General features: G+C 55.3%; 1 protein-coding gene across 1 annotated transcript in view; it reads right to left on the minus strand.

Annotated features, from left to right (window-relative positions):
* The window catches only part of GUSB (glucuronidase beta), a 20,180-nt gene extending 9,850 nt beyond the window's left edge, over positions 1–10,330 (minus strand). The window contains 12 exon segments of the mRNA XM_017869571.1: positions 2,165–2,311; positions 2,395–2,573; positions 2,788–2,940; positions 3,876–4,061; positions 7,567–7,631; positions 7,634–7,710; positions 7,897–8,076; positions 8,370–8,439; positions 8,442–8,462; positions 8,465–8,504; positions 8,506–8,565; positions 10,093–10,330. Of these exon segments, the coding sequence (XP_017725060.1) occupies positions 2,165–2,311; positions 2,395–2,573; positions 2,788–2,940; positions 3,876–4,061; positions 7,567–7,631; positions 7,634–7,710; positions 7,897–8,076; positions 8,370–8,439; positions 8,442–8,462; positions 8,465–8,504; positions 8,506–8,565; positions 10,093–10,302 (1,388 nt within the window). The 5' untranslated portion in view covers positions 10,303–10,330.
* Positions 10,331–10,573: the final 243 nt, after the last annotated feature.

Raw genomic sequence — 10,573 nt, forward strand, 5'->3', positions numbered from 1 at the left:
TTTTGAGAGACAGAATCATCTCACTCTGTAGCCCAGGCTGGAGTGCAATGACATGATCTCGGCTCACTGCAACCTCTGCCTCCCAGGTTCAAGCGATTCTCCTGCCTCAGTCTCCCAAGTAGCTGGGATTACAGGTGCCCACCTCCGCGCCTGGCTAATTTTTGTATTTTTAGTAGAGATGGGGTTTCAATATATCTGTTGGCCAGGCTGGTCTCAAACTCCTGACCTCAGGTGATCCACCCACCTTGGCCTCCCAAAGTGCTGGGATTACAGGTGTGAGCCACCACACCCAGCCTAGACTGTTGTTGAAGCCTGTTTTCCTCCTTCCTCAGTCCATTTCTTCTTTTACGCCCTCCCCAATCATTGCTCTGCCCATCCAAAGGCTGTGGCTGGCACAGATCAGAACAGAACTCCCTACCTCAAGTTCCACACCCACACTCTCCAACAGCCAGGCTCTCAGATGGGAAGCTTCAAAGCCTTGGGACAGCCTGGCTGAACCTCTCCAGCCTGGGTGGCTCCCTTCAAATCCTGCCTCAGAAAGCAGGCATCTCCTCTGGTCACCTCCCAAAGAAGCCTGTCTGGAAGCCTCAAACACCTGCTCCTGGAAGCCTGTACTCTTCCCCTTCCCTTCGCAACAAACGTCCTGTCCACCCAGTCCTGCTGAGCACACCCCTGTGGCCTGAGCTCTGAATTGTCCACGGCCCAGGCTGCGACAACTTCTCAGAGCCTTCTGCCTGCTGCAGACTTGGCTCAGCCCAAAGCACTGCATGAAATTGGGGTGTGCTGTATGAGTCAAGAAGCATTTCTACCACCTTTGCTGCCTCTACCGCAAGTGAAAAACCTACTCTGAACGCTGAGTTAGAACTGCACGATTATAAGGAAGAAAAGGGGGCCGGGTGCGGTGGTTCACACCTGTAATCCCTGCACTTTGGGAAGCTGAGGCAGGAGGATCACTAGAGGCCAGGAGTTCCAGACCAGTCTGGCAAAAGTGGTGAAACCCAGTCTCTACTAAAAATACAAAAATTAGCCGGGCACGGTGGCCTCCACCTGTAATCCCAGCACTTGGGAGACCAAGGTAAGTGGATCTCCTGAGGTGAGGACTCCAAGACCAGCGTGGCCCAACATAGTGAAACCCCGTCTCCACTGAAAACTGCAAAAGTTGGCCAGGCACGGTGGCTCACGTCTGTAATCCCAGCACTTCGGGAGGCCAAGGTGGGCAGATCATGAGATCAGAAATCGAGACCACCCTGGTCAAAATGGCAAAACGCTGTCTCTACTAAAAATACAAAAATTAGCAGGGTGTGTTGGCGTGTGCCTGTAGTCCCAACTACTCAGGAGGCTGAGGCAAGAGAATCACTTGAACCTGGGAGGTGAAGGTTGCAGTGAGCTGAGATTGCACCACTGCACTCCAGCCTGGCCACAGAGTGAGACTCCATCTCAAAAAAAAAAAAAAAAAAAAAAAGGCAAAAGTCAGCAGGCGTGGTGGCCCATGCCTGTAATCCCAGCTACTCGGGAAGCTGAGGCTGGAGAATTGCTTGAACCCAGGAGGCAAAGGTTGCAGTTAGCTGAAATCATGCCCCTGCACTCCAGCCTGGGCAACAGAGGGAGACTCCGCATCAAAAAACAAACAAACAAAAAAAGCAAAAATTAGCTGAGTGTGATGATACACATCTATAATCCCAGCTACTTGGAAGGCTGAGGCAGGAGGATCACGTGAGCCTGGGAAGTCGAGGCTGCAGTGAGCCAACATTGCACCACCGCACTCTAACCACGGCAACCAGAGTGAGAACCCATTTCGAAAAACAAAACAAAACAAAAAAAAACCAGGCCAGGCACAGTGGCTCATGAGTGCCTGTAATCCTAGCTACTCAGGAGGCTAAGGCAGGAGAATCACTTGAACCCAGGAGGCAGAGGTTGTAGTGTGCCAAGATCACGCCACCGCACTCCAGCCTAGGCAACACAGTGAGACTATATCTCAAAAATAAAAATAAACAAATAGAAAACCACAATGTGGGCGGGTATTTGGTCCCTGAATGTCCAGGTATAGACGGCCTTCCATTGGGCTGGACGGGAGGCTGATCTTGAACAGCACACGCCCACCCCAGCCAGCCACCTGCCAGGGTCTCCTCCCCAGTCTAGCCGAGGGCAGGCAGGGGGCACTCACTTCAAGTAGTAGCCGGCAGATTCTAGGTGGGACGCAGGCTCATTGGCCACAGACCACATCACGACGGCAGGGTGGTTCTTGTCCCTGCGCACCACTTCCCCCATCATCCGCATGTGGTTTTGCAGGGACACGTTGTTGAAGAACTGCCTGCAGGCCAGGAGGGAAGGGACAGAGGGTCATGGTGCAGCCCACGGGCTGGGCAGGTGAGCAGGTGCACAGAGGGGACTCACGGCAGTGCCAGGCCCACGCCAGGACACTCATCGATGACCACAATCCCATAGCGGTCACACATCTGCAGCACTTCCTCGGCGTAGGGGTAGTGGCTGGTGCGGAAGGCATTGGCACCAAGCCAGCGAAGCAGGTTGAAGTCCTTCACCAGCAGCGGCCAGTCGAAGCCCTTCCCTCGGATCTACGAGACAGCAGAGCTGAATGACCCCTGTCCCTGTCGAAGCTGCACTTCCTCTGAGAGCCAGGACCCTGGAGAGCCACCCCACGAGTCCCCTCTCCATTTGGAGCCATTTGCCTCATTGCCCTGAGCTGCCCTCAACTGCAGGACACAGGGAAGGTGAAAGTGGAGGGTGACCAGAAGCAGCCCCCACAAGGACCCAGGAGCCCCAACGCACGTCCGCATCCTCATGCTTGTTGACGCCGTGGAAATAGAAAGGTTTCCCATTGATGAGGAACTGGCTTTCGGTGACAGCCACAGTGCGGATCCCCACAGGGAGTGTGTAGAAGTCAGACACAGGCCCCGGTGACATCTGTGCAGTCAGGCGCACCTACAACAACCAAAGCACCAGGTGTGAGCACCCGACAGCCTGAGCCCCATCCGGCCTGCCCTCTGCCAGGAAGGCCCCTCGTGCACCCCAGCAGCCGCCTCTGGGCCTGTAAGCAGAGATGCAGCAATCAGAGGCTCTGCCCTTCCCTGGCTGACCCTGGGACCTGCCCTTCAAAACGGGGCCTTCCCCTTGACCAGACAAGGAGGCTCATGCCTGGAGTTCTCACATTTTGGGAGGCTAAGGCAGGAGGATCACTGGAGTCCAGGAACTCAAGACCAGCCTGGCAACAGCCTGAGACCTCATCTCTATAAAAAAAAACTTTCTTGAGACAGTCTCACTCTGTCCCCCAGGCTGGACTGCAGTGGTGTGATCTCAGCTCACTGCACCCTCTGCCTCCTGAGTTCAAGCAATTCTCCTGCCTCAGCCTCCCAAGTAGCTGGAATTACAGGTGTGCACCACCATGCCCAGCAAATTGTCACATTTTTAGTAGAGATGGGGTTTCACCATGTTGGCCAGGCTGGTCTCAAACTCCTGGCCTCAGGCCATCCACCCACCTCAGCCTCCCAAAATGCTGAGATTGTAGGCATGAGCCACTGTGCCCAGCTTACTTTTTTCTTTAATTAGCCAGGCATGGTGGCATGTGCCTGTAGTCCCAGCTACTGAGGAGCCAAGGTAGGAGGATTGCTGCAGGCTGACAGCTCAAGGCTGCAGTGTGCTGTGATCAGGCCACTGCACTCCAGCCGGGGTGACAGAGTGAAACCATCTCAAAAAAAAAACCAAAATAAAAAAAACTGGGCCTCCCACCAAGGGTGAGAAACATCAGAAAGCTCAGAGGACCACGCCTGCCCGTTCACCTGTCCTGGGCTCCTGCTGAAGCCAGGGACACTAGATGCGGGCAAAAGACCTCCCTTGGGCATGTCCCAAACCACCATTACCTCCAACGAGTACAGATAGGCGGGGCGTTCGTGCATCAGGTATGGCCACCAGAGGCTGGCACCCGGCACCTTCAGTTGGCCCTGGGTTCCTGTCCCATTCGCCATGAGTTTGTTTTCTGCATCCAGAAGACGTACTTCCAACTCGAACAGATTACTGCCCTTGACAGAGATCTGGTAATTCACCAGCCCTGCGAGAAACAAGAGAGAGCAGGGCTGAGGGAGGGACATGACCTGAGTCACACAAATGGGAGCGCCCTGCAGCCACTGCTGCCAGGAAGCCATTTGTTTCTGTTGCTTTTTTTTTTATTTATTTAATTTTTTAAATTGTTTTTGTTTTTTTCTTGAAACGGAGTCTCACTCTGTTCCCCAGGCTGGAGTGCAGTGGCATGATCTTGGCTCACTGCAAACTCCACCTCCAGGGTTCAGGAGATTCTGCCCCCTCAGCCTCCCAAGTACCTGGGATTATAGACGTGCACCACCATGCTTGGTGAATTTTTATATTTTTTAGTAGAGATAGGATTTTGCCATATTGGCCAGGCTGCTCTAGAACCCCTGACCTTAGGTGATCCACCTGCCTTGGCCTCCCAAAGTGCTGGGATTACAGGTGTGAGCCACCGCACCCAGTGCTTTTTTAATTTAAAAAAAGATTTTTTTGGCCAGGCACAGTGGTCAGACCTGTAATCCCAACACGGGGAGGCTGAGGTGGGAGGATCGCTTGAGCCCAGGAGTTCAAGACCAGCCTGGGTAACACAGGGAAACCACTTCTTCCCTAAAAACACAATCAGCTGGGCGTGCTGGTGCGTGCTTGCAGCCCCAGCAGCCGTAGCTACTTGGCAGGCTGAAGTGGGAGGATTGCTTGAGCCAGGAGTTCGGGGCTGCAGTGAGCTATGATCTTGAGGCAGGGTAGGTAGTCAAGAAGTGACTGTGTTTTTTGGACATGCCAGCCACGCCACTGAGACACGTGATGTGTGAACACGCATGTACAGCTACTGTGCATGTGCACCCAAAGGCCAGCCCAGAACGTGCTTACAGTAACACCTCTTCCCAGCTCCTTAGGAATTCATCATGGAAGACTCCCAGAAAGGGAGTTTCCCCAGTAATAATCGGCGCTGTCTCATCCTGACGAGCAGCCTGTCCTGAATTCTGTGTCTCAGGGTGAACCATGTGTTTTGCACTTCATTATTTTTTTTGAGTCGGGGTGTTGCTGTCACCCAGGCTGGAGTGCAGTGTTGCAATCTCAGCTCACTGCAACCTCCACCTCCCGGGTTCAAGCAACTCTCCCATCTCAACCTCCTGAGTAGCTGGGATTGCAGGCTCACACCACAATGCCCAGCTAACGTTGGCTAGGCTGGTTTGAACTTCGGAGCTCAAGCAATCCACCCGCCTCGGCCTCCAAAAGTGCTGGGATGACAGGCATGAGCCCCTGCGCCCGCGCTATTCTAAACTTAACTTCCAAAATACTTTTCCTGGGCCATAAATTGCTCTGTGTTGCATTGTGTTTGCTGTGTGATTCTTTTTTCAATTCTTTTGTATTCATTTATTTTATTTTTTCTCAGACACGGTCTCACTATGTTGCCCAGGCTGGTCTGAAACTTTTCAGTTCAAGCGATCCACATTCCCAAACTGCTGGGATGACAAGCATTAGCCACCACACCCAGCCTAAATTTTTTTTATTTTTTTATTTTTTGAGACGGAGTCTTGCTCTGTCGCTCAGGCTGGAGTGCAGTGGCGCAATCTCGGCTAACTGCAACCCCCCCTCCCAGGTTCAAGCCATTCTCCTGCCTCAGCCTCCAGAGTAGCTGGGACTACAGGCACCCGCCACCACGCCTAGCTAATTTTTTTTGTATTTTTAGTAGAGATGGGGTTTCACTGTGTTAGCCAGGATGGTCTTGATCTCCTGACCTCATGATCCGCCCGCCTCGGCCTCCCAAAGTGCTGAGATTACAGGCGTGAGCCACCGCGCACGGCACCTAAATTCTTTTAAACTTAGAACTGCAGCCCCATGACAGCTGTCAATAATCTTGCCACTGCACTCCAGCCTGGGCGACAGTGCAAGGCCTCATATCAGGAAAAGAAAAAGGTATGTTTTATTTTTTTATTTATTTTTTTGACATGGAGTCTCTCTCTGTCCTCCAGGCTGGAGTGCAGTGATGTGATCTTGGCTCACTGTGAGCTCTGCCTCCCGGGTTCACGCCATTCTCCTGCCTCAGCCTCCAGAGTAGCTGGGACTACAGGCGCCCGCCAGCACGCCCGGCTAATGTTTTGTATTTTTAGTAGAGATGGCGTTTCACCGTGTTAGCCAGGATGGTCTTGAGCTCCTGACCTTGTGATCCGACTGCCTTGGCCTCCCAAAGTGTTGGGATTATAGGCGTGAGCCACGGCGCCCGGCCTGAAAAATGTACATTTTAAGAAAGAAAAAAACTTAAAACAAAAATTTTTCATAAATACAGGATATCCCAGTGGCTCATGCCTGTAATCCCAGCATTTTGGGAGACTGAGGTGGGTGGATCCTGAAGTCAGGAGTTGAACCAGCCTGGCCAACATGCTGAAACCCCATCTCTACTAAAAATACAAAAATTAGCTGGGCATGATGGCGTACGCCTGTAATCCCAGCTGTTCAGGAGGTTGAGGCAGGAGAATCGCTTGAACCTGGGAGGTGGAGGTTACAGTGAGCCAAGATCATACCACTGCACTCCAGCCTGGACAACAGAGAGAGACTCCATCTCAAAAAACAACAACAACAACAACAACAACAGGGTATCCCCCAGCTGGGCGCAGGGGCTCACATCTGTAACCCTTGCATTTTGGCAGGCCGAGGAGGGTGGATCACCTTAGGTTAGGAGTTCAAGACCAGTCAGACCAACATAGTGAAACCCCATCTCTACTAAAAAAAAATACAAAAATTAGCCGGGTGTAGTGGCAGGTGCCTGTAATCCCAGCTACTTGGGAGGCTGAGGCAGAAGAATTGCTTGAATCCAGGAGGCAGAGATTGCAGTGAGTCAAGATCACACCACTGCCCTCCAGCTTGGTGACAGAGCAAGAATCCATCTCAAAAAAAAAAAAAAGAAAAAAGAAAATAAAGAAAGACAGGGTCTCCCTCTGTTGCCCAGACCAGAACGCAGTGGCACAGTCATAGCTCACTGCACCCTTGACCGCCCAGCCTGAAGTGATTCTCCTGCCTCAGCAGCTGGGACTACCGGCATGCATCACCATCCTGGCTAATTTTTTAATTTTTTGTGGTGATGGCCTCGCTATGTGCGCTCCGCTACATGTTTGCCCAGCTTGGTTTGCACCACTGGCCTCAGAAGATCCTCTACCAGGCCCTCCTTGCAAAGTTGCCTGGCTGCCACGGTGTGAAGCCACCATGCCGCCCCCGAAGCTGCCTGTTCCTTGACACGGCTGTAGCAAGGGGAGCTGGAGTGAGAGCAGACAGCTGCGCCACAGGGTACTCGACTCGCCAACCCCTGACGCTGTGTGCCGACAGACCTCTTCCCAGGGAGGCGCGTCGGCTGCTTTCGGCGAGCCCGTGGCCACTCCAGACAGCGCTGGAATCTAGCTTGAGGCCTGGATGGGCCAGTGAGGCGTTTAGACGATGCCTGGGAGCACCCGTTTTCCTGGGACAGCTTTCCAAACAGGGAACCACAGAGGCCACCCTGGGCCCCACTGAGGGAGGTCCTAGCAGAAGCCCTCACCCACTGTCATGCTGCCCACGCCGTCAGGGTGACGGTGAGTCATCGATGTAGGTGGTGGGTGTTTGTACAGAAGCACAGACCGCTGGGTCCCGCGTAGTTGAGAAGTCCACTACTGTATTCTGGACAAGTAACCCTTGGGATACCTAGGGTGGGGAGGACTGTGGTTCGCTGGGCCCTTGCCCTGGATCCCTTGACCTCAGCTCAATTGCTTTCCCCGGCCTCCCCAGACCAGGGCTCCACTCGCAAAGGCCACCCTGTCCCTAGAATGAGAAACCACCTCGGTGGGAGGCGGAAGGGGGGCCGTGCAATGGAGCAGGGATGAATTCCACTTGGAAGGTGTCGTCAGGTATTGGATGGTCCCTGGGTGGCAGGTGGTGGGGGTGAGTGTGTTGTTGATGGCGACAGTGATGCGGAGCGGGAGACAGGGCCCCACCTCGGACAGGTGGCTGATGTCGGCCTCAAAGGAGTAGCCCCCTCATGCCTCCAGCGTGTTGACCCCATTACCCCCACTGCAGACACAGGAGACAAGAGAGGGGGTGGAGGGTCAGGGCATGAGGAAGGGCCTGCCTATTGGGCACTCCCTCACATATCCAACAGTATGGGGCTCTGGGGCTGCCGTCAGACGGGAAGAACGGCATCCCAATGGGGTAGATGAAGGCCACCTATCCCCCTACACAGGGCACAGCACCAGGCAGGCAGGGCCACCCCACATCCACCCCGGCAGATAGGCCTGTGGGGCAGCTGGGGTGCCATGCCTAGCAGCACCAGTGCCCACCCACCCGCTTGCTGCCCATGGCCACACTGGACCCGATGGCCATAGGCGTGGGCACTGCCAATTCCTCAGCCCACTCATTGTCTTGTGCTCAGGTCTGGGTCCATCGCTCTGGCAGGATCCCTCCCGTTCATACCACACCAGCCGAAAAGCCCACAGACGCCAAGTCCTGGCTGATGTCGGTGAAGCTAGAGGGAACTGGCATGTCCCCAGCGGTGGGGCCTGACTGTGGAGAGAAGGGCCGGGCTCAGCTCCTACCCCAAAGGGATCCCGGGACCAGTGATGCGCAAGCTGGTCCCGGGCTTTCAGTGCAAAAGTCTGACACATGTGAGGCTCTCGGCGGACAGACAGGTAACTTGCCTGATAACAGGTCAATTGCCAGGGCGGTTTGTGCACCTGGGCCAGGGGAACCAGGAGTTCCTCCTCAGAGTGGATGGGGCCCAATAGCTCCCGAGACAGGAGCGAGCCCAGGGCCACATCCCAGCCAGAGGCAAGAAGGTTCAGACCCATGACTAAGGCAGATGGCCCATTGCCTGTCACAGGGAGGAGGGCTGGTTGGGGGGATAGGGGGGAGCTTTGCTTAGGACACTGTCAGTGGGGCGCACACTGGCACCCAGCCCCCTCCTCTCTCCCTCCTGTAATGAATGCCGCAAAGTCAGAAAAAGAGGATGCAGACCAGGCAAAAGTGGCCCAGACCTCACCCGGTTCCACTTCTCTGCTGACCACATCCAAGTCAGGAGGGGAACACGGGTAGCGTCCTTGGCCTGATGTCACGTCCTGTCCTCTATCTGAACCTTGAAAACCAGAAAGCTGACCTCAGGACGTCTAAACTGTCCCCTCCTCCCAATCCCCGGGCCCAGTTCTGTGCAGTGCATGCTGCCGTGGCCAGGGGAGTGTGTGGGTGGTTCTTGCCTGTAATCAGCACTTTGGGAGGTCAACGTGGGAGGATGGCTTGAGGCCAGGAGTTCGAGAACAGCCTGGGTAACTAGTGAGACCCTGTATCTTAAAAAAAAAAAAAAACGGTCTCACTGTGTCGCCCAGGCTGGAGTGCAGTGGCATGATCTCAGCTCACTGCAACCTCTACCTCCTGGGTTCAAGCAATTCTCCTGACTCATCAGCCTCCCAAGTACCTGGGATTACAGGCATGAACCACCACACTTGGTTAATTTTTATATTTTTAGTAGAGAAGAGGTTTCACCATGTTATGTTGGCCAGCCTGGTCTCAAACTCCTGCCCTCAGGTGATTCGCCTGCCTCCGCCTCCCAAAGTGCTGGGATTACAGGTGTGAGCCACTGAGCCCGGGTAAGATTTTTGGTTTGGTTTGGTTTGGTTTTTTAGCCAGGCGTGGTGGCCCCAGTTAAACTGCGGGACGGGAGAATCGAGTGAGCTCACAAGTTAGGATGGCGCCACTCTCCTCCAGCCTGGGAAACAGGGGCAAACCCAGTCTCAAAAAACATTTTTTTAAATAAAAAATAAATACTAAAACGAAGGACACTGCACAGGCTCAGCCTTCGCCTCAGGAAGGGGTTCGGCAGGAGTCTTTTCTCCTCCTCCAGCCTCCTCCACCCCGACCCTCCAGAGTGCTCCCGTTTCCCCGTCCCCCAACCCCGCGTCCCCTAAGCCCGTTGACCTTTAACCTCCTGCGGGCTCCCAGCTCCGGGAAGCCCAGGGGAAGGAGCCTGCGGGGGCCCGGGCTCCCTTACTCCCACCGCCGGGCTTCCGGACGCCTCCCGGCCCTGCCCCGAGATCGCACCTCCCGCAGCGGCCGCCGGTACCACTGCTCCTCAAAGCCCCGGCGTCGGTTGTCGGAGAAGTCGGCGCGGAAGCTCCAGAGGCCGTCCAGCTCCTTGCGCTCCCGCGACGGGCTCTCCCGGGGATACAGCATCCCGCCCTGCAGCGCCAGCGCGCAGACCCACAACAGCGGCCCGAGCGCCGCCCAGGCCACCGCCGTCCTCCCGGCCATGCTTCCCGCTCTCCCGCTCGGCCACCATCTGCGGGGTTAAGAGCAGCGCGGGAGATGCCCCTAGCGTGGGTCAGGAGACACGCGCAGGTGGCGTGACGCCCCCGAGGCCGTCGGCGCAATCTTGGTTCAGGACGAGTGCCGGGCCTGGAGGGGCGGGGCGGGGCTGGGCGCTGCCCCGGGGGGCTTGCGGCTGCAAGCCCAGGCTAGGCCTTTGGGGAAACGGGACCCTCACCCTCAGCCCTAGCCAAGAAGGGCGAGGTCTGCTCCCCAT

This window comes from Rhinopithecus bieti, unplaced genomic scaffold (genome assembly GCF_001698545.2).
Source record: "Rhinopithecus bieti isolate Rb0 unplaced genomic scaffold, ASM169854v2 scaffold_5305, whole genome shotgun sequence".
NCBI lineage: Eukaryota > Metazoa > Chordata > Mammalia > Primates > Cercopithecidae > Rhinopithecus > Rhinopithecus bieti.